Here is a 24,531-nt window from a genome sequence, read left to right as displayed (position 1 = left end):
ATGCGCTCTGATGTGCTCAGAGCACAGCATAGGAGCATCAGGGCAAAAACGGACAGACTGGCCAATAGCTTCTTCCCCCCCACCCCCCAAAGGATATTTATCCTTGTTGCTCACTCATCACTCCATGGACAAGTATCCTTGTTTACATACTTCACCACTTAACTGCAGCAAACTTGTTGAAAATATGTATATATACACTGCGCATACAAAACATTAAGGACACCTGCTTTATCCATGACAGACTGACCAGGTGAAAGCTATGATCCCTTATTGATGTCACCTGTTAAATCCACTTCAATCAGTGAAGGATTTTTAAGCCTTGACACAATTGAGACATGGACATGCCAGGCGCACCGGTTTGTGTCAAGAACTGCAACACTGCTTGGTTTTTCACGCTCAACATTTTCTTGTGTATCAAAAAATGGTCCACCACCCAAAGGACATCCAGCACAAATGACACAACTGTGGCAAGCATTGGAGTCAGCGTGGGCCAGCATCCCTGTGGAATGCTTTCTACATCTTGTAGAGTCCATGCCATGATGAATTTAGGCTGTTCTGAGGGCAAAAGGGGGTGCAACTCAACAGTTAGAAAATTTTCTTAATGTTTTGTACACTCCATATATTTATATATATATATATATGCCGCCTTGTGATCTTTTTCTATTCTTAGTATTTTATTTTTGTTTCACTCAGTTTTCTGCCCAATTCCGTGATATCCAATTAGTAGTTGCCACTCACTTCTCTTTGACCTACATTGTTGGAGCTGAGCATAAAAATGTCACTGTTCCCTGCAATTACATCTGCGACCCTGTGCATGTGACTAACACACCCTTTTGATTGTCACTTGCCTTATTTGGATGTCACAGTATAATTTGAGAGAAATGTAATTTGATTAAAACATGTCTTCTTTCTTTCTAGATGATGATCAATGTTCATATGAGAATGTTTTTCCATCTAGTGATACAATCAGCCGTGACTCTGGTAAGCACTTTAAAAGGAGTAAATCTAGGCCTATCCATCCTTTGAAATAAGTCATATTTATGAAGATTGTTTTTGGAAAAGTTTAGTTTTGAACTTGGAGTCGATTTCTTACATTTGATATTTAACTAAGATTATTCTCCCCACACCTCACTAACAGATGGATCAGATTACGAGAACTCTGAATTCCTGGAGGAAATGAAAATGGGGTCAAGGGACGGTAAGTCACCATAGTGCTTTATAACAAAGAGAACACTTTTGCCATGAACGTAGGATGAATGCACTAATTGTAAGTCACTTTGGGTAAGATGGTCGGCTAAATCCGCATTTCCAAACTCCGGTCCTCCAGTACCCCCAAAAGTACATATATTTGTTGTGGCCCCAGACAAGCACACATGATTCTACTTGTTATATCAAGTGTTTTTGGCTGGGGCAACAACAAAAATGTGTACTGTTGGAGATACTCAAGGACTGGAGTTGGGAAACACTGTGCTAAATGATTGCTCAAATGTAAATGTAATTAACTACGAATTTACTTTTACTCGTCACAGATGAACCAGTTTATGTGAACAAAACTGCATGATATGGAAACTACATGCTCAACGAGTAGACTATGGGAATGGATTTTTCTTACGATCTTTGTTGAGATGCTTGGATAAATGCTAGGTGATACAAATTTCAATGTGCTATACCAGAGCAATGCCATAAGGGTAAACGCCCAAACAGTGTTACTACTTCATAATGAATTCCCTTGAGTCTAAAAATGTAGGGGAACCATGTACAGTACTTTTGATTGTTGGAGTGTTACATAGTAACTGTCACCATCTAGTGGTACAAAATGAATAAAAGAGCTCAGAAACAGTTAAAATAGAGATAACATATGTCAGTCTGTAATAATAAATCCTTAATTCAAAACTTAAGTTTACAACCTCTTTATATACCAATGTTCTATAAGTCATAATTACAACACACAATTATTACAGAAGTGACTTACAATAGTATTTACATTAACTTGTATAAAATACAAAATGTATTTCATCCAGAAATGTTTAAACAGAAAACTCCCCAGGACTCTTAGTCAGCGTTGAAGCAAAGTCGTGTACATTATGAACGAAACAGAAGAAACCAGCCAAACAGGGAAGGACAATCTACGAAACACAAATTTACATTTTTCGTTTAAGTGTTTTGTTTCCCCTAATGAACACAACCCCGGAGAGACAGACAGGTCGGAGGAGAGACAGTGCTGAGATGGGTGGCAGCATGGGTGGGGTATTAGCTGGTATCCGGGGTGGCCGTCTTGCTACACAGTCGACCCAGGAGACCTGCCATCTGCAGCAGGGAGTTCACGCCCTCCGCCACCTTCATGTGAGTGTAGCCTATCTCCTGAGAAAAGGGACAGTAGAAAGGGAGCGAAATGAAGAGGTGATATGGCTTACATTTTGGCACTTTTCAGCCATTCTGTTTCACCCAACTAAATCCTCTCAGAAAAAAAGAACACAGGAAAGGATCTGACATAATCAGAGACATAACAATATACAACTGCAGACTTGTTTTATGTCTCTTACCTTTATGAACTCCAGCTTGAGATACTCCGGCATCTGGAAAGTCTTACACACTCTGAAGATGTTACCGATGATGTCCTCAGGGGAGTAACCCAGGGCCCACAGCTGCTCAATAATCTAAACAAGCAATTGCATATCAACAGATTATTTTGACCATCTGTAAATCTATAGGTGACTATCCAAATAAAGTGTGACTAATATATATCACACACACAAAAGTTTGGGGTCACTTAGAAATGTCCTTGTTTTTGAAAGAAAACCACTTTTCTGTCCATTTAAAGGCCAGCATCCCGGAGTCGCCTCTTCACTGTTGACGATGAGACTGGTGTTTTGCGGGTATTATTTAATGAAACTGCCAGTTGAGGACTTGTGAGGCATCTGTTTCTCAAACTAGACACTAATGTACTTGTCCTCTTGCTCAGTTGTGCACCGGGGCCTCCCACTCTTTCTATTCTGGTTAAAGCCAGTTTGCGCTGTTCTGTGATGGGAGTAGTACACAGCGTTGTACGAGATCTTCAGTTTCTTGGCAATTTCTCGCATGGAATAGCCTTCATTTCTCAGAACAAGAATAGACTGACAAGTTTCAGTTCTTTGTTTCTGGACATTTTGAGCCTGTAATCGAACCCACAAATGCTGATGCTCCAGATACTCAACAAGTCTAAAGAAGGCCAGTTTTATTGCTTCTTTATTCAGAGCAACAGTTTTCAGCTGTGCTAACATAATTGCAAAAGGGTTTTCTAATGATCAATTAGCCTTTTTATATTTACTTTATAGTTACTTTATAATTTTTTTTTTTTTATATTATACTTTTTAAATTATAAACTTGGATTAGCTAACAACGTGCCATTGGAACACAGGAGTGATGGTTGCTGATAAATGGGCCTCTGTAGGCATTATATTTTTTTTTAATCAGCCGTGTCCAGCTACAATAGTCATTTACAACATTAACAATATCTAACACTGTATTTCTGATCAATTTGATGTTATTTTAATGGACACATTTTTTTTTAAAGAAAAGCACAAGGACTTTTCTAAGTGACCCCAAGCTTTTGAACGGTAGTGTACACGGTACCAGTCAAGTTTGGACACCTACTCATTCAAGGGTTTTTCTTAATTTTTTACATTGTAGAATAGTTAAGACATTAAAACTATGAAATAACACATGGAATCATGTAACCAAAAAAAAAAGGTGGTCGGGCCGTGCTGGTTAAGCGTGCTTCAAATTCTAAATTAAAAAAAACGAAATAGCAAAAACCATCAAGCGCTATGATGAACCTGGCTCTTATGAAGACCGCCACAGGAAATGAAGAACCAGAGTTACCTCTGCTGCAGAGGATAAGTTCCTTAGCGTTAACTGCACCTCCGATTGCAGCCCAAATTTCCCACCGTATTACATGGAGGTGCCTTGCTGGTGATTATTTATTTATTTTTTCTCATTTAGAATTCAAGGCACACTTAACCAGCATGGCTACCACAGCATTCTGCAGCGATACGCCATCCTATCTGGTTTGCGCTTAGTGGGACTATCATTTGTTTTTCAACAGGACAATGACCCAACACACACCTCCATGCTGTGTAAGGGCTATTTGACCAAGAAGGAGAGTGATAGAATGCTGCATCAGATGACCTGGCCTCCACAATTTCCCGACCTCAACCCAATTGAGATGGTTTGGGATGAGTTGGACCGCAGAGTGAAGGAAAAGCAGCCAACAAGTGCTCAGCATATGTGGGAACGCCTTCAAGACTGTTGGAAAAGCATTCCAGGTGAAGCTGGTTGAGAGAATGCCAAGAGTGTGCAAAGCTGTCAAGGTTTGGCTACTTTGAAGAATATAAAATCTATTTTGATTTGTTTAACAGTTTTTTGGTTACATGATTGATTCCATGTGTTATTTCTGTCTTCACTATTATTCCACATTGTAGAAAATAGTAAAAATAAAGAAAAACCCTTGAGTGAGTAGTTGTTCAAACTTTTGACTGGTACTGTGTATATATATCAGCTATATGATCATACTATATTCTAATCAGTTATTGGTCACTTCAAGAACCATGCTTAAAGGCTACAGAAATAAGGGCTATTCATTGAGAGCCATATGATTATATTTATGTCTACTGTTATTGAATGTGGATTGCAATACCTTGTAAGCCTCATCAATGTTTGCATTGACACAGTGTTCGAGCATGCTTTTCACCAACAGGGGGTGTGGCTCATCACACACCTGAGAAAAACAAACAATTCTTTACTTTTCTTTCCTTCAAACAGAGCTAGGCATTTTGTCAACTTTGCATTCTAAAATGACTGAAAAAGACAGGTTTGGTAACAGAACTGTACCTTGAACACATTCTCACTGTTAATGTAGCCAAACCCAGAATTTGTGGACTGTAGGTTATTCAGTGCCTGATGATGCAAAAAAGACAGCTTAAGTTATGATATAGTTTCACACGTCTCAGCCAAACTAGGCCCAAAAGTACAAGGCACTATGAGGAGCCATGGATATACATTGTTCAACAAACTTCAGATTTTTAAAGGGTGCCATGTTTACACCCATACCGCCTAAGACATTCCCAATCTAGTCAATGGTAACAAGAATGCTATTCTCATGGAACCCTTAGTGCCAACATGGAGGTTGAGGACAGTTGGCCCTTTTCCCCACCTGTCTCATGTCTCCCTGGGCGGTGAAGATGATGGCCTCCAGGCCGTCGTTGCTGGTGACCAGGTTCTCCCTCTCCACCACCTCCAGCAGACGCATCATGATCTGCTCGTCCCTCAGCTTGGTGTAGCGCAGGACTGCACAACGTGACTGGATGGGCTCTGTGGAGGGGGCACAGCAACATGGAAGACCATCACAACAGTGAAAAGCCAGGTTGGTTTTGTAATGCGACTGTTGCTTACACTAGGGTCTCTATTCAATACGACAGCATCAGTGTTGAACTGTTAAATCAAATGTTATTTGTTACATGCACCGAATACAACAGGAGTAGACCTTACCGTGAAATGCTTACTTACAAGTCCTTAACCAACAATGCAGATATGTTAAATATTTTCAAAAAATATATAAAAAAGTTAGGACAGTCACCGATGATCTTGTCGGAGGCGTTGCATGCCAGAGCGAAGCGTGTGGTTTTAGAGTATATCTCCATGGTCCTCCTCAAGGCCTGCTGGGCTCCGTCTGTCATACTGGTGGCAGAAGCACAGCCGTTACAGACACAGCCGTTATAGGTACAGGTACACTAGATCAGCTTTCAGCTTAGATGTCGTGACCCTCAGTTGACTTACCTGTCAGCCTCATCCAGGATGATGATCTTGTGTCTCCCTTTAGGGAGGGTGACTTTCTGCTGGGCAAACATCTTGATCTTGTTTCGAACTACATCGATGCCCCTGAGGAAGATGGATGACAATGTGTTAGTGTAGGCTTCACTTTCTAAAGAAACACAACGTGATTTTAACTCAAAATGCAGCTCCTGGACTCACAGGTTGTGCACTTAAGTGTTCCAGTGTGAAATTTTTCATGGTAGACTTCACTTACTCACCTGTCATTGGAGGCATTCAGTTCCAGGACAGCATCTTTCATGGCTGGGCCTAGAAGAGCTCGCGCCAAACACAGAATACTGGTGGTCTTTCCTGTACCGGGGGGACCCTATAATATTGATACTTGTGTTTAAAAAGAGATGGCATATGAAAGATGGCATAACTTGCATACTATTACTATTAACTTGCTGCACCAACATCTCCGTATGTAATATCAAATAGTTATGATTTAAGAATTAATAATTTCAGTCACTCACTGCAATAATGATGTTCGGCACATTTCCCTCTCTGGCAAACACCTGTAAGAAAGAATGGAACAAGAATTCATACAGGTAGCTATTATTTAGCATCAAATGTATTGAAACTGTCAAACTACTGTAACAAAATATTGAGGATACTTTACCTCCAATCTGCTAACAGTCTCCTCGTTGCCTACTATTTCATTCAACTTCAAGGGTCTGTATTTTTCAACCCTGTGAGATATTCAGAACATGCATAACTATCAGCAACAAGCAATTCATAGTGATTCACACAATATATTGATATATATGGATGGTAGATATGGGCGGCAGGTAGTTTAGTGGTTGGATCGTTGGGCCAGTACTGAAAGGTTGCCCTTTCAAATCACCGAGACGACAAGGTGACAATCTGTCATTGTGCCCTTTAGCAAGCCCGGGCTGTGACCGCACTCTCCGCGAGGGTGTCAGGGAGGGTTGGGATATGCAATAAAAACACACATTTCCAATTCACGTATGTGTATAAAACACACGTGTACATGTGCAAAACAGAACAAATTAGCACACACCAAATTATTATTGCTATAACTTGCACTAGTAGCTAGCTAGCTAGCTGTTGCTCTATGAGATGCTTAAAACATAGCTAGTTACCAGTACGTTATATTTGACATAGCTTGCTATGTAATGCTATCTACTTACTTTTTGAGAGGCATGCAGAATGGGTTTGTTTTCATAGCTAATAGTATGCCTTGCATAGTTAAGTACAATGCTAGCATCTGTACTCATGCTTGTGCTGGCTAGCTAACGTTAGCTAGCTAAATTAGCCATTAGCACTACTAGCTGTGATGAGCGATTTCAGTCCGCTAAGAAATACAAAAATACTGCAATTAGCCAACTAATCTAGCTAGTAAACCTTACCATGGCAGCTCATATCCACTACTAGACAACTTCGCAGGGGCCTCATCTTTCTTCGGTTGAACTTCTGTTTGAATTTGCTCAGAATGTACCTCATTCATCGCCACGTCCATGTTTTCGGGTGCACAAAATTCCCGCCAAGACAGGAACCAAACAGCTGGCGCTAAACTGACGTCATTTCCTTGAAGATGCGAACAGTCTTCCAATAGTAGATTTTCATACCAGCCAGTTGGTTGTATGGCCAGACATTGAACAACACAGTGGACCAAGTTTATGCTTACGACAAAATCCTGGCTTTGAGACCTTGCATGTGTGTGATTGATTCAGCAATCCGAGATGGCCGTTACAAAGAGGATTTGCTCCGGGTCACCCAGGTAAGGTCGCTTGCGCATCAGTGTGATCAGACAAGCCGGCGGGTCTAAGAAATTAGAGTGAGGTAGCCTATGTCCAAATCTCAGTTAGTAGTTGCATGATGTCAAATAATTACAAAATGGAGGCATACCCCCTTTATTGTTCGAAGATGCCATCCTTAATTTTTTCCTATCCTCTTGGCAAGGATCTGGGATATCCCATTCGAAATGGCTGGGTGGAATGAAACATCATGCAGCATCAAGGCCATTCGATCACACGCCCTTGCGTCAATCACAGGGATAGTTTAATGTAGGCTAAATATCTCTGTATTGTGCATGCCTTGATTTATTTATCCATTCTTTTGGAATCCAAAAATCAACTGATGATGGTTTGATTTGCATTTTGCAATGTGCCCATCCCATGCACTGTCCAAGTTATTCTAGGCGTGACCACCACAGAGGCACGTTGTGGGCTAATTAAAACAGCAATTAGTATCGATTGTATTACACCAAGCACCCGCTGTTGGCCTAGACAAGACACACAGTCATTCATTGCTGTGTTTTTATAATATTTAATTTGAGCTTCTCTCAATAAGATGCCGTGTGCACCAGACACCGGTAGGCACCTGTATAGAAAACAGTCAGAATGACCCACTGTATTAGCCTAATCATTAGATTAATCTAGGCTATGAACATTTCAATGCAAAGTAGCCTAATTGCGCATTAATTTCCTTAACATAATTAGTGTTCAAACCATTTATTTATTTTTAGCAAAAAAAATATACATTTAATGTATTTATTATTTATGCCCTGATCCACCATTCCACAATCAGAGATCACAATTTAACAATTCGTAAGCACTTGACAGTTTGTTATTCACAGGTACTTTTTTATTGGTGCGCTGAAGACCAATGCTGTAGACTTGATGGGGGCAATTTCAAAGACGGCGTGTGTGTCTTGCGAGGCTGGCGACAGGCGATGAGAGGCAGAGCTGGGGAGGGTTTGTTGTGTCTGGTTCTTTCTGGAGCTTTCTGTTACCGAAAAGTCCCTTGGTTCCAGCATTTCTCGTAGACTTTTCTAAATAGGCCACAGTACAATTTTCTGTGACCAATCACAGTTGGTAGGCTGCGTACCTGTCGACGGGGAAGAATATTCACTAAATAAACTTGTCGACATGTTTCTATTAGAGAGCCACAGAGTTGATACATTGTTACAGTTCAGTTAGCAAGCAGCTTGGTCCTATGACAGAAACAAACTGCAGGTGCATCACCTGTCAGCATTGAAATCACAAGTACAGGTAGTTAGGGATGTAAATAAAATCCAGGAAGAGGGATTCAATTTCATTAACACAAGAGAAAGAGTAACATCCATGATAGAGGAAAACTGGACCAAATCTATTTGAATATGACAACAACATAGGCCTACTGTAGTAGGCTACCATAGATGTTGAACAGCAGCCTACATACAGTATAACATTGACTTGTCAGCATTCACTCTCCTCTCACACAACAGAGAGAGAGTATCTGTCATTTTCCTACATAATTCTAGCTCTGAGAACAATGACACACAGCACTCTCATTGTTCCTGAACTCAGTTGGGCACAGATCTGATAATATGTTTGTTCCCATTTGCGCCTACTGTGTTTCAGTTAGAGCGTAGGAGAAAATTAAAGTCCATTATGGAAACGGCTCTGAATGTAACTAAGAGTTGTGTTGAAATTGTGAGGTTTCCAGTGAATTCTGAAATGATGGTGGAAGGTTTATTTAACCTTTATTTAACTAGGCAAGTCAGTTAAGAACTAATTCTTATTTTCAATGACGGCCTAGGAACAGTGGGTTAACTGCCTTGTTCAGGGGCAGATTTTTTTTTACATTGTTAGCTCGGGGATTCAAACTTGCAACCTTTCGGTTACTAGTCCAACGCTCTAACCACTAGGCTACCTGCCACCCAAATTGGATCTGTCCTATTTGATTACAATCATTCCCTTGCACACTACTTATAGAATCGGAGGAAGTTTATTGCAACAATAGGAATGTAATACAAAGTCTTTAATATCTTGGGTTTAGTTAGTTGATTATACACTGAGTGTACAAAACATTAAGAACACCTGCTCTTTCCATGACATAGACTGAGCAGGTGAATCCAGATGAAAGCTATGATCCCTATTGATGTCACTTGTTAAATCCACTTCAATCCGTGTAGATGAAGGGGGGAGACAGGTTAAAGAAGGATTTTTAATCCTTGAGACAGTTGAGACAGGGATTGTGTATGTGTGCCATTCAGAGGGTGAATGGGCAGGACAAAATATTTAAGTGCCTTGGAACAGGGTATGGTAGGAGGTGCCAGGTGCACCGGTTTAAGAACTGCAATGCTGCTGGGTTTTTCAAGCTCAACAGTTTCATGTGTGTATCAAGAATGGTCCACCACCCAAAGAATATCCAGCCAACTTTACTGTGGGAAGCATTGGAGTCATCCCTGTGGAACGCTTTCAACACCTTTTAGAGTCTATGCCCCAATGCATTCAGGCTGTTCTGAGAGCAAAAGGGGGGGGGGGGGGGCAACTCAATATTAGGAAGGTGTTCCTTATGTTTGATATACTCAGTGTATTACTTCTTTAGAGAATGAAATATTGCCCTTTCAATGTTGCTTGTTCCCCAAAAACTTTCAGGTGATTCAGGATTTCATTACATGCATACAGTTGAAGTCGGAAGTTTACATACACTTAGGTTGGAGTCATTAAAACTTGTTTTTCAACCACTCCACAAATTTCTTGTTAACAAGCTATAGTTTTGGCAAGTCGGTTAGGACATCTACTTTGTGCATGACACAAGTAATATTTCCAACAATTGTTTAAAGACAGATTATTTCACTTATAATTCACTGTATCACAATTCCAATGGGTCAGAAGTTTACATTCACTAAGTTGACTGTGCCTTTAAACAGCTTGGAAAATTCCAGAAAATGATGTCATGGCTTTAGAAGCTTCTTATAGGCTAATTGACATCATTTGAGTCAATTGGAGGTGTACCTGTGAATGTATTTCAAGGCCTACCTTCAAACTCAGTGCCTCTTTGCTTGACATCATGGGAAAATCAAAAGAAATCAGCCAAGACCTCAGAAAAAAAGATTGTAGACCTCCACAAGTCTGGTTCATCCTTGGGAGCAATTTCCAAATGCCTGAAGGTACAACGTTCATCTGTACAAACAATAGTACGCAAGTATAAACACCATGGGACCACGCAGCCGTCATACCGCTCAGGAAGGAGATGCGTTCTGTCTCCTAGAGATGAACGTACTTTGGTGTGAAAAGTGCAAATCAATCCCAGAACAACAGCAAAGGAGCTTGTGAAGATGCTGGAGGAAACGGGTACAAAATTATCTATATCCACAGTAAAACGAGTCCTATATCAACATAACCTGAAAGGCTGCTCAGCAAGGAAGAAGCCACTGCTCCAAAACCGCCATAAAAAAAGCCAGACTACGGTTTGCAACTGCACATGGGGACAAAGATTGTACTTTTTGGAGAAATGTCCTCTGGTCTGATGACACAAAAATAGAACTGTTTGGCCATAATGACCATTGTTATGTTTGGAGGAAAAAGGGGGAGGCTTGCAAGCCGAAGAACACCATCCCAACTGTGAAGCACGGGGGTGGCAGTGAAGTTAGATGGCGCCGACCGAGATGGCCGCCTCGCTTCGCGTTCCTTGGAAAATATGCAGTATTTTGTTTTTTTATGTGTTATTTCTTACATCGGTACCCCAGGTAATCTTAGGTTTCATTACATACAGTCGGGAGGAACTACTGAATATACGATTAACGTCAACTCACCATCGTTATAACCAGGAATATGACTTTCCCGAAACGGATCCAGTGTTTTGCCTTCCACCCAATACAATGGATCTGATCCCAGCCGGGGACCCTATGCGACGCCGTAAAAGGGGCAAACGTAGCGGTCTCTTGGTCAGGCTTCGGAGACGGGCACATCGCGCTCCACTCCCTAGCATACTACTCGCCAATGTCCAGTCTCTTGACAATAAGGTTGATGAAATCCGAGCACGGGTAACATTCCAGAGAGACATCAGGGATTGCAACGTGCTCTGCTTCACGGAAACATGGCTAACTCAAGAGACGCTAACGGAGTCGGTGCAGCCAGCTGGTTTCTTCACGCATCGCGCCGACAGAAACATACATCTTTCTGGTAAGAAGAGGGGCGGGGGGGTATGCCTTATGATTAACGAGACGTGGTGTGATCATCATAACAACACACAGGAACTCAAGTCATTCTGTTCACCTGATCTAGAACTCCTCACAATCAAATGTCGACCGCATTATCTACCAAGGGAATTCTCCTCAATCATAATCACAGCCGTATATATTCCCCCCCAAGCAGACACATCGATGGCCCTGAACGAACTTTATCTGACTCTTTGTAAACTGGAAACCACACACCCTGAGGCTGCATTCATCGTAGCTGGGGATTTTAACAAGGCTAATCTAAAAACAAAACTCCCTAAATTCTATCAGCATATCGATTGTGCTACCAGGGCTGGTAAAACCCTGGATCATTGTTATACTAACTTCCGCGACGCATATAAGGCCCTCCCCCGCCCTCCTTTCGGAAAAGCTGACCACGACTCCATTTTGTTGATTCCAGCCTACAAACAGAAACTAAAACAACAAGCTCCGGCGCTCAGGTCTGTTCAACGCTGGTCCGACCAATCTGATTCCACGCTTCAAGACTGCTTCGATCACGCAGATTGGAATATGTTCCGCATTGCGTCCAACAACAACATGGACGAATATGCTGATTCGGTGAGCGAGTTCATTAGGAAGTGCATTGACGATGTCGTACCCACAGCAACGATTAAAACATTCCCAAACCAGAAACCGTGGATTGACGGTGATCCTCAACACTGGGGCCCCACAAGGGTGCGTTCTGAGCCCTCTCCTGTACTCCCTGTTCACCCACGACTGCGTGGCCATGCACGCCTCCAACTCAATCATCAAGTTTGCGGATGACACTACAGTGGTAGGCTTGATTACCAACAACGACGAGACGGCCTACAGGGAGGAGGTGAGGGCCCTCGGAGTGTGGTGTCAGGAAAATAACCTCACACTCAACGTCAACAAAACAAAGGAGATGATTGTGGACTTCAGGAAACAGCAGAGGGAGCACCCCCCTATCCACATCGACGGGACAGTAGTGGAGAAGGTGGAAAGTTTTAAGTTCCTCGGTGTACACATCACGGACAAACTGAATTGGTCCACCCACACAGACAGCGTTGTGAAGAAGGCGCAGCAGCGCCTCTTCAACCTCAGGAGGCTGAAGAAATTCGGCTTGTCACCAAAAGCACTCACAAACTTCTACAGATGCACAATCGAGAGCATCCTGTCGGGCTGTATCACCGCCTGGTACGGCAACTGCTCCGCCCACAACCGTAAGGCTCTCCAGAGGGTAGTGAGGTCTGCAGAACGCATCACCGGGGGCAAACTACCTGCCCTCCAGGACACCTACACCACCCGATGTCACAGGAAGGCCATAAAGATCATCAAGGACAACAACCACCCAAGCCACTGCCTGTTCACCCCGCTATCATCCAGAAGGCGAGGTCAGTACAGGTGCATCAAAGCAGGGACCGAGAGACTGAAAAACAGCTTCTATCTCAAGGCCATCAGACTGTTAAACAGCCACCACTAACATTTAGCGGCCGCTGCCAACATACTGACTCAACTCCAGCCACTTTAAAAATGGGAATTGATGGAAATTATGTAAAAATGTACCACTAGCCACTTTAAACAATGCCACTTAATATAATGTTTACATACCCTACATTACCCATCTCATATGTATATGTATATACTGTACTCTATATCATCTACTGCATCTTGCCATCTTTATGTAATACATGTACCACTAGCCACTTTAAACTATGCCACTTTATGTTTACATACCCTACAGTACTCATCTCATATGTATATACCGTACTCTATACCATCTACTGCATCTTGCCTATGCCGTTCTGTACCATCACTCATTCATATATCTTTATGTACATATTCTTTATCCCTTTACACTTGTGTGTATAAGGTAGTAGTTGTGGAATTGTTAGGTTAGATTACTTGTTGTTATTACTGCATTGTCGGAACTAGAAGCACAAGCATTTCGCTACACTCGCATTAACATCTGCTAACCATGTGTATGTGACTAATACAATTTGATTTGATTTGATTTGATCATGTTGTGGGGGTGCTTTGCTGCAGGAGGGACTGGTGCACTTCACAAAATAGATGGAATCGTGAGGAAGGAAAATTATGTGAATATATTGAAGTAACATCTCAAGACATCAGTCAGGAAGTTAAAGCTTGGTCGCAAATGGGTTTTCCAAATGGACAATGACCCCAAGCATACTTGCAAGAAAAGTTGTGGCAAAATAGCTTAAGGACAACAAAGTCAAGGTATTGGAGTGGCCATCAAAGCCCTGACCTCAATCCTATAGAAAATGTGTGGGCAGAACTGAAAAAGCGTGTGCGAGCAAGGAGGCCTACAAACCTGACTCAGTTACACCAGCTCTGTTAGGAGTAATGGGCCAAAATTCACCCAACTTATTGTGGGAAGCTTGTGGAAGGCTACCTGAAACGTTTGACCCAAGTTAAACAATTTAAAGGCAATGCTGCCAAATACTAATTGAGTGTATGTTAACTTCTGACCCACTGGGAATGTGATGAAAGAAATCAAAGCTGAAATAATTCACTCTACTATTATTCTGACATTTCACATTCTTAAAATAAGTGGTGATCCTAACTGACCTAAGACAGGGAATTTTTACTTGGTTTAAATGGCAGGAATTGTGAAAAACTGAGTTTAAATGTATTTGGCTAAGGTGTATGTAAACTTCCGACTTCAACTGTATCTACAAGGGCTGGGAATTGCCAGGGAACTCGCAATACGATATTATCACAATACTCACAATAGTGCCGATACGATATGTTTTGCGATTCTCGCTATTCTATATGTATTGCGATTCGATACTGTGATTTTATTGCGTTTCGATGATCCAAACATATTGCTCACTATATGTCTGCTGCCGAGGGACAAGGGAGAGCTATGAGAAAATTAGCTTTGATCAGTCAGGGAAATAAAGGTGCTGAAAACAAATTGGCTCCCTATTTAAAGAGAACAAGCTATGAAGGAAAAGTACTGGAGTTTTGGGTCAGGTACAGCCAACTAGTGAAAAAATAATATTGCGATATTGTCAATACGATACAATATATTGTCAAAAATAATATCCCGATATGTAACTGTTTCGATTTTACCCCCCCATCACTAATATCTATACAATTCATCTGAAAGCCATGCTTCACTATTCTGCAATTACATTTCCTTACTAGGCAACTCTGTTCTTCTATGCACCTTTGTGATGTAAGTCCATAGAACTAGAATTAAAATTCCATGTGCAAGTCTTTCCATGAGAAAGTGATGTAATTTCCTGTGTATGTATTTTGTGTGAACAGGCAGGAGCATGTGGACATCCTGTTGTAGCTGGTTTTGCTTAGAACCCACCGCCACAGTGGAAGAAAACGTCAGCTCCTGGCGCCAGGCCTACACAAACTTGGGCTACAGCCAATCCTTGACCTCTCCCGAACATATGTGCAAGGCCTGCGGAGGCCAATTCGACACCATCGCTAGGAAGGTAAGAGGCACTTGGTAATACCTTGATAAATATTGTAAAGGAGGGCTGGCTGGCCAGCTCTCATCTGAAATTTGGGTAACAGAGTGTGACTTGAAAGTCTGGAACAGCATAGACCCAAGAGGATTTGATACAGATGAGCTGCTACAGATTCCAATGTAACAGATTTGATTGTCAACAGAGTTACTAGAATTTAGACTTATATGATTCACTACAATTCTTAGATTCATTATGTCAGTAAGTAATTAATCAGTAGCTGACAGTAACTGTCCTTGTACTAGTCAGTCTTACAACACAGAGATACTCATGTTCTGGAAAATCCAATCCAATACACCTCTAGAATATTGACTATATTTTTGAGAAGGCTGTTTAAATCACTAGCAAATGTAGGTAATTTATTTCTCCTCCAACAGGCCTTGTCCTCCTGACATGTTTGCCTGCCAGTTGCCACACACAATCTCACCTGCAAAGTAAACAGCAACTTTTTAATTGCATTTTATATAAGTTATTACTGTACGTGCATCACCAGTTTACATGGAAGTAAGATCTTATAATCTTTTCTATAAATGTGCCAACAGCTGTTGGCCAGAGGTTACAGTTATTTCTGTGAGAAAAGTTGTTTAAGTTTTTTTTACAGTATGGCTATCATACTTGATTCAACTTCTCAACTACTCATCAATAAGGTTCTAGTCTAGAGCTCAGGTAGCCTGCGCATTCCACACGCACTGTTATTCTTTCACACCCCTTACTGTGACCGTTCATTCCTTGGTAAGAGTTTCACCCTCATTGTGTCATGTCCTCCTCTCTCACTACCCCAGCATGTCTGCGTGGACTGCAAGAAGAACTTCTGCGGCCACTGCTCGGTGCAGCTGGAGCCGCCACGCCCGCGCCTCTGCCACACATGTCAGCACTTTCACGGAACCCTATTCGACCGCGCCCAGTTGATGCGGCTCAAGGTGTGCCGCTGCTCTTTTTAATTATTTTTTAAAATATTTTTTTTACAATTGATGGCAAATAAACATGGACAAATGCATTAGGTTAAGATACATGTCTAACTATATATACTGTAGCTAAGTCAAGTGAAAGCTAAAGCAATAACACTTTTCATTCTGTTATTCGTATATCTGTGTAATAACACTAATTACATTAGTTAGACATTTTATTAAGCTGTCAAGATGACATGATGTTTAGTAACTGCATTATAAGTGTGTAGTAATGGAGTTGAGCGATTTTTTGTTGTTGTAATTACACAGACGAATAGGGAATATCTAAATAGTGTTATAAATAACCCCAAAAACTAGGTGCGGGAGCTGCGCGACTACCTCCACCTGCATGAGGTGCCCACCCAGACGTGTCGGGAAAAGGAGGAGCTGGTTGAGCTGGTCTTGGGCCAGCAGACCCCTAGAACCAGCACCAGCAGTGAGACCGTGTCCTCCCAGCCCAGGGCTCACAACAACGTCCCTTCCCCAGGCACACCATTCCCTCCCCAGACACAGGGCCCTATCAGCCCCAACACATTGAGCCCAGAGCAGCCAGAACAATCAGCCCCCGAGGCAGAGTCAGAGTCAGAGCAGATATCTGATGAGGAGGAGGAGGAGGAGGAGGAGGAGGATGAAGAAGAGGAGGACGAGGGTGAAGAGGTAACTGCTAAGTTCAAGGTTTTGGGATTGATTAATCAGTAGCTGTTAGATAAATGGATACCTATTACCACCAAGGGGATAATCAATGTCAGACAGCAGCAGAGACATACTCAAAGACCAGACAAAATAAATGTAGACCAGACAAAATACAATTCAAAAAGGTTGTTTTTTGTTTAGCAAACCACTGTTGTTGACAAACCCAAAGACGAGACAAAATACATACTGGCCAGACCAAAAAAAACAGACCAGACAAAATATACATTATTATTTTTACCCATCTCCATGGTTGTCCTGTTGCTGCAGTCATCCGACAACAAGGAGACCCTGATCCCCGGCCGCAGGGCCTCTCTGTCTGACCTGAGCTGCGTTGAGGACATCGAGGGCCTGAGTGTGCGCCAGCTGAAGGAGATCTTGGCCCGCAACTTTGTCAACTACAAGGGCTGCTGCGAGAAGTGGGAGCTGATGGAGAGGGTCACCCGCCTCTACAACAACCAGAAGGACCTCCAGAACCAAGGTGAGCATTTCCAGTGTGTGGTCCTGTGAGGCTAAGTTGGTAATAGCGTGGCGCTAGCAATCCCAGGGAAGTGGTTGCGATTTCCGCTGGGGTCACATATATGAAAATGTATGCACTCACTGTGTCTGCTAAATGGCATATATTACATCTGAGGATGACTGGTGTGGAATTTAGCCTGTTAAGAAATTTATATATATATATATATTAATATCAGTTCAATTCTTTGTTTCTTTTTTCCAGTTTCAAATACAACAAGTAAAGAAGGTAAGGGTATTGTATCAAGTTCTAAAGACAAGAGAAGCATGATCAAAAGCATTTTGAGAAGCACTTGAAGATCACCTAAATCATCCACTGATCCAAACGGAAATATTTGTTCCCACTGCTTAAATGTATCCTTTTATGGGCAACCTGCCAAATATGAAACAATGAAAGATGACCCAAGTAGTTATTTAGAATACACTAAATAGAGACCTCTCCTCTTTCCCCTGTCGTTGTACCACAGACCCTGCGGCTCCCAAGAGCCAGGAGGAGAACCTCTGTCGGATCTGCATGGACTCACCCATTGACTGTGTTCTGCTGGAGTGCGGCCACATGGTCACCTGCAGCAAGTGCAGCAAACGCATGAGCGAGTGCCCCATCTGTAGGCAGTACGTGGTACGGGCGGTGCATGTCTTCAGGTCCTGATGCATTGCCACAGGGAGGGACACGACAAAATGGCATTGCTGCCACCACTGCTCAGTGATAGCATAGCTTACAAGAATACACTATATAATGCACACTCTCACTCATTATTCAAACAGTCTTCTTCATACTGGTGTTCCAGAAAAAGAACCTGACTCCACTTTTCTGAGTTCTCAGTTTTTCTACTCCACCTGAACCTATTGTTTCTGATCTTTCAGCGTCTTACAAGAACTCAAGATTTCAGTACAATAACTTTGTTATTCAAATAGTTTTACTCTTGTTCATATCAATAGCAAAACAGAGAGAGTGCCCAGAATGGTGCTATTTGACCAATGGTGAACAACACTCAGGGCCCCATTTTGACAATGCGAATAAGCGGCGGTAATGTAAGAGACCAAAATTTGGAAAACCTCAAAACAGTTTATTTCCAACCTTATCGCCTCAAGCAAGGCTTGGAAAAAGCAGGCTTGGATATGACGGTGTGGATATTTAATGCAGGCAATGCAGTAGTTGTGTAATTGGTGCATTAAGTGGCGCACAGAATATTTGAAGTGCTAAGGTCTGTTTTGCGCCCTCCAAATGTCACTCTCTGACTTCAGTACCTGCAACCCAGCTGATCTGTTAATTGGTTTTGTGGTCCAGAGCTATCTTTAGGTTGAAGTGCACTTGCTAAGCATAGAACCCAGGCCTTATTTGTCTTATTGGCGATCCTTCAGACACAGAGATGTGTGGTGGTTGAACATAGCATCCTAGGAGTGGAAAATCCCTTTAAATGCAATTGTCTGCATGTAGCTCACCGAAAGTACTTGAGGAGGGTCAATGAGGCATACGGCTTGGTTTCATTTTCCCTTTTATGGTCAAAATACCCTTTAACTTGTAGATATTTGATCAAAACTGGAAAAGAACACGCATTGACTTGACAGTTAATATACAGTTCTGTAAATGAGCCACAATGGGAACATTTTCTGAAATGTAAACCATGCACAGTAGATATGCATTTATAAAAATTCTCTGGATGTTGTCAATTGTTTGCTGTTGTTTGAGGTTGGTTCTGTGACCTTACCCCAAATTAGGTTTGAGGTAAAGAGAGCTGACCTCGTTTGGCAGCATGTCTACATTCTAAGGCTCTCACCATTCCCCTCTTATCAGCAAGTGCCCCAGAATGGAATGCTCATTGACTACGCAGTGCTGTATGCACTCGTTTCCTAATGACAAGTTGATGTATTATGTTAACTTCTAGTTTATCAAAACATCACAACGTTTTCTGCAAATTTACTTTTGTTTGTGTTGAGTTTTTTAGGAGGGGTTCATTCTATTCCAACTGTAGGCAATTCAGTAAATTTATTGAGATTGAATTTATGAAATTAGGGGCAATTTTTTATAATTAATGTGAATTGGAATGCATTTGTAAAATTTCCTGTAATTGAAATGGTTTGCCAGCCCTCTCTACAACTAACATTTATGGAACATGTTTTAAAATCATAGAGAAACATAACGGTTCACTTTTAAATGGTCTTTCTACTGTACATCTTGTTTTATAGGTAATGAATGTACCATAAAACTGCTCATATAAGGAAAATTCACTTATACTAATTCATGTCTATTTTAGTGAATACATATCCGCTGCGATAGACTCTTTTCATCCCAGATACCCAGTCTGTCTGAAATGAATGTACTGGTTTTAAGTTGTTTAGCTACAATAACAGAACCATGTCTTACTGTGACTGCCAATATCGCAAATAGATTTTTACACTAGTCTGTTTGATATTTCTGTTGTCAATAACTATGATAATATCATGCAACAATATTAATAATCTCATGTGTATTTTGCAGAGAGCAGGTGAAATAAGAAATGTCAGTGTCATGAGACAACTGGATCAATTTTTTTAATTTATTATTATTATTTTTTATACAAACTTCTGGTTTTTATCCTTGGCATCAGTTTATTTATACAAGCCAGGTTGTCAGTCAAGTCACTCCTTCTTTCTGAGGAGTGTTTTCTGCACAAATGATAACATACAGTGCCTTGGAAAAGTATTCATCCCCCTTGGCGTTTTTCCTATTTTGTTGCATTACAACCTGGAATTTAAATGGATTTTTATTTGGATTTCATGTAATGGACATACACAAAATAGTCCAAATTGGTGAAGTGAAATTAAAAAAATAACTTGTTTGGGAAAAACAAAAACAAAAAAAAAAGTAAAAAGGAAAAGTGGTGCATGCATGCAGTTGAAGTCGGAAGTTTACATACGCTTATGTTAGAGTCAATAAAACTAGTTTTTCAACCACTCCAAAAATGTCTTGTTAACAAACTATAGTTTTGGCAAGTCGGTTAGGACATCTACTTTGTGCATGACACAAGTAATTTTTCCAACAATTGTTTACAGACAGATTATTTCACTTATAATTCAATGTATCACAATTCCAGTGGGTCAGAAGTGCCTTTAAACAGCTTGGAAAATTCCAGAAAATTATGTCATGGCTTTAGAAGCTTCTGATAGGCTAATTGACATCATTTGAGTCAATTGGTGTACCTGTGGATGTATTTCAAGGCCTACCTTCAAACTCAGTGCCTCTTTGCTTGACATCATGGGAAAATCAAAAGAAATCAGCCAAGACCTCAGAAGAAAAATTGTAGACCTCCACAAGTCTGGTTCATCCTTGGGAGCAATTTCCAAATGCCTGAAGGTACCACGTTCATCTGTACAAACAATAGTACGCAAGTATTAACACCATGGGACCATGCAGCCGTCATACCGCTCAGGAAGGAGACGCGTTCTGTCTCCTAGAGATGAACGTACTTTGGTGCGAAAAGTGCCAATCAATCCCAGAACAACAGCAAGGACCTTGTGAAGATGCTGGAGGAAACGTACAAAATGATCTATATCCACAGTGAAACGAGTCCTATATCGACATAACCTGAAAGGCTGCTCAGCACTGCTCCAAAACTGCCATAAAAAAGCCAGATTACGGTTTGCAACTGCACATGGGGACGAAGATCGTACTTTTGGAGAAATGTCCTCTAGTTTGATGAGAAAAAAAAATAGAACTGTTTAGCCATAATGACCATCATGTTTGGAGGAAAAAGGGGGAGGCTTGCAAGCCGAAGAACACCATCCCAACTGTGAAGCACGGGGGTGCCAGCATCATGTTGTGGGGGTTGTTTGCTGCAGGAGGGATTGGTGCACTTCACAAAATAGATGGCATCCCTAGGAAGGATATATTGAAGCAACATTTCAAGACATCAGTCAGGAAGTTAAAGCTTGGTTGCAAATGGATCTTCCAAATGGAGTGACCCCAAGCATACTTCCAAAGTTGTGGCAAAATGGCTTAAGGACAGCAAAGTCAAGGTATTGAAGTGGCCATCACAAAGCCCTGACCTCAATCCTATAGAAAATGTGTGGGCAGAACCGAAAAAGCGTGTGCGAGCAAGGAGGCCTACAAACCGGACTCAGTTAAAGCAGCCCTGTCAGGAGGAATGGGCCAAAATTCACCCACCTTATTGTGGGAAGCTTATGGAAGGCTACCTGAAACGTTTGACCCAAGTTAAACAATTTAAAGGCAATGCTACCAAATACTAATTGAGTGTATGTAAACTTCTGACCCACTGCGAATGTGTTGGAAAAAAAAAGCTGAAATAAATAATTCTCTACAATTATTCTGACATTTCACATTCTTAAAATACAGTGGTGATCCTAACTGACCTAAGACACAGAATTTTTACTCGGATTAAATGTCAGGAATTGTGAAAAACTGAGTTTAAATATATTTGACTAAGGTGTATGTAAACTTCCGACTTCAACTGTATGTATTCACCCCCTTTGCTATGAAGCCCCTAAATAAGATCTAGTGCAACCAATTACCTTCAGAAGTAACATAATTAGAAAGATTGCACACGGGTGGACTATTTAAGTGTCACATGATCTGTCACCTGATCTCAGTATATATACACCTGCTTTGAAAGGCCCCGGAGTCTACAATGCCACTAAGCAAGGGGCACCACCAAGCAAGTGGCACCATGAAGACCAAGGAGCTCTCCAAACAAGTCAGGGACAACATTGTGGAGAAGTACAGATCAGTGTTGGGTTTTAAAAAATATCAGAAACTTTGAACATCCCACGGAGCACCATTAAATCCATTATTTAAACAATTGAAAGAATATGGCACCACAATAAACCTGCCAAGAGAGGGCTTTCCACCAAAACTCACAGATCAGGCAAGGAGGGCATTAATCAGAGCGGCAACAAAGAGGCCAAAGATAACCCTGAAGGAGCTGTGAAGCTCCACAGCGGAGATAGGAGTATCTGTCCATAGGACCACTTTAAGCCGTACACTCCACAGAGCTGGGCTTTACGGAAGAGTGGTCAGAAAAAAGCCATTGCTTAAAGATGTTCGCCAAAAGGCTTGTGGGAGACTCCCAAAACATATGCAAGAAGGTACTCAGTACCTAGTTTCAGATGAGACTAAAATTGAATTTTTTGGCCATCAAGGAAAACGCTATGTCTGGCGCAAACCCAACACCTCTCATCACCCTGAGAACACCATCATGTTTTTAATCGTCAGGGACAGGGAAACTGGTCAGAATTGAAGGAATGATGGATGGCGCTAAATACAGGGAAGTTCTTGAGGGAAACCTGTTTAAGTCTTCCAGAGATTTGAGGCTGGGACAGAGGTTCACCTTCCAGCAGGAGAATGACCCTAAGCATACTGCTAAAGCAACACTCGAGTGGTTTAAGGGGAAACATTTAAATGTCTTGGAATGGCCTAGTCAAAGCCCAGACCTCAATCCAATTGAGAATCTGTGGTATGACTTAAAGATTGCTGTACACCAGCGGAACCCATCCAACTTGAAGGAGCTGGAGCAGTTTTGCCGTGAAGAATGGGCAAAAATCCCAGTGGCTAGATGTGCCAAGCTTATAGAGACATACCCCAAGAGACTTGCAGCTGAAAAAGGTGGCTCTACAAAGTATTGATTTTGGGGGGGTGAATAGTTATGCACGCTCAAGTTTTCAGTTTTTTGGTCTTATTGTTTGTTTCACAATAAAAAATATTTTGCATCTTCATAGTTTTGCATGTTGTGTAAATCAAATGATACAAACCCCCCAAAAATCTATTTTAATTCCAGGTTGTAAGGCAACAAAATAGGGAAAATGCCAAGGGGGGTGAATACTTTTGCAAGCCACTGTAATATGTGTGCATACATTTAGTTAAACCCAACACAATATCTAAACATTCCAAACAACATAATTTACCCTTACAGAACACTTTTCAACAAAGAAAGCTCATATTTGCCACATACAGTATAGCCTGGCACACAATGTAGGTAGTACTGCTGCTGCTTGAGTACCTGATTTACTTGCAAGGCAAGGTCTGTTGATATATCCCCTTAACAGTATATCAAATGTGTGACATAGACTACTAATTACAGTATTTAAAGCAAAGCCTTCTATATAATGCCTTCTTTCTGATGGGATTTCAATGTGAACTTGAACTTTGGCCTCAAAAGGCATAAAATATAACCTTAATGTAATGCATGTATGGGATGTTGGTGTCCCTATTCTGCCCAGAGAGTCCTATAGTTATTGCTTTCTGACGACCTACACTCTTAGAAAAAGGTACTATCTAGAACCTAAAAGGGTTCTTCGGCTGACCCCATAGGATAACCCTTTGAAGAAGCCTTATTGGTTCCAGGTAGAACCCTTTTGGTTCCAAGTAGAACCGTTTTGTGTTCCATGTAGAACCCTTTCCACAGAGGGTTCTACATGGAACCAAAAATGATTTTACCTGGAACCAAAAAGGGTTTACCTATGGGGATAGTTGAAGAACCCTTTTGTAATCCTTTTTTCTAAGAGTGTAGATATCCATGTGAATTTGTGATTGGTGACTTTAAAATTTAGGTGTTTTTGAATTTTTGAAGACAAATCAACGTACTATTCTTAAATGATGGACGTATTTTGAATACTATCAGACAAAACTTATCGTATATTTGATGCTCTAACAGTCAACAATTTTGCAAATGTCTTGCTATGGAGTGTTGTGCTAAAAGCTTAACACCCCCACCGGTAAATAGATTAGAACAGGTAAATTAGTCTGCACTATCCCACCCTGGGGGGAAAAGATTAATTATTAGCATATGAAGTAAAACTTTGATGGAGAGATTTGCATGCATTCTTTTGAAAAGAAAGGAAGACTGCTCTTGCAAAAGTCTGTTTGAAAACACTTGGAATGACTCATATACAGTATAACCGTATGTGTGAAATTCTTTGTTTGTGTTTGGTATACGCTGAGGATTTAACTTTATCTTAAACAACTGTGAAATTGTATAAAATAGTCCCATGCCACAGTATAATTTTAAATATGTTTGAGTGTGTTGTACATTTGTCAAATTACTAGCATGGACTATTGCCTTTGTTGTAGTTTAAACATGTGTTCAGTGGTATT

The 24,531-nt window shown here is 41.2% G+C and overlaps 2 protein-coding genes across 3 annotated transcripts in view; one reads left to right on the top strand and one right to left on the bottom strand.

The window, feature by feature from the left end:
• Positions 1 to 1,894: 1,894 nt before the first annotated feature.
• Positions 1,895 to 7,509, bottom strand: rfc2 (replication factor C (activator 1) 2). Its single transcript, XM_071338999.1, has 11 exons — positions 7,221 to 7,509; positions 6,470 to 6,539; positions 6,324 to 6,365; positions 6,069 to 6,175; positions 5,815 to 5,916; positions 5,615 to 5,715; positions 5,192 to 5,349; positions 4,870 to 4,935; positions 4,676 to 4,756; positions 2,544 to 2,657; positions 1,895 to 2,361 (listed from the first exon to the last, which is right to left on the bottom strand). The coding sequence occupies exons 1-11, from the start codon at positions 7,328 to 7,330 to the stop codon at positions 2,251 to 2,253; spliced, it is 1,062 nt and encodes a 353-aa protein (XP_071195100.1). The 5' UTR covers positions 7,331 to 7,509; the 3' UTR covers positions 1,895 to 2,250.
• Positions 7,456 to 24,531, top strand: part of LOC139537554 (inactive peptidyl-prolyl cis-trans isomerase FKBP6-like) — a 30,053-nt gene continuing 12,977 nt past the window's right edge. For both annotated transcript variants that reach the window (XM_071338996.1, XM_071338995.1), the window contains exons 1-7: positions 7,456 to 7,591; positions 15,080 to 15,258; positions 16,074 to 16,211; positions 16,557 to 16,895; positions 17,199 to 17,409; positions 17,650 to 17,673; positions 17,912 to 18,063. In XM_071338996.1, the coding sequence (XP_071195097.1) occupies positions 15,088 to 15,258; positions 16,074 to 16,211; positions 16,557 to 16,895; positions 17,199 to 17,409; positions 17,650 to 17,673; positions 17,912 to 18,063 (1,035 nt within the window). In that variant the 5' untranslated portion in view covers positions 7,456 to 7,591; positions 15,080 to 15,087. The remainder of the gene's footprint in view (positions 7,592 to 15,079; positions 15,259 to 16,073; positions 16,212 to 16,556; positions 16,896 to 17,198; positions 17,410 to 17,649; positions 17,674 to 17,911; positions 18,064 to 24,531) is intronic.

The sequence above is a fragment of the Salvelinus alpinus genome, chromosome 13 (genome assembly GCF_045679555.1).
Source record: "Salvelinus alpinus chromosome 13, SLU_Salpinus.1, whole genome shotgun sequence".
Taxonomy (NCBI): Eukaryota; Metazoa; Chordata; class Actinopteri; order Salmoniformes; family Salmonidae; genus Salvelinus; species Salvelinus alpinus.
Note: the sequence above shows the minus strand (reverse complement) of the source record. Positions and strands in the feature narration are given on the sequence as shown.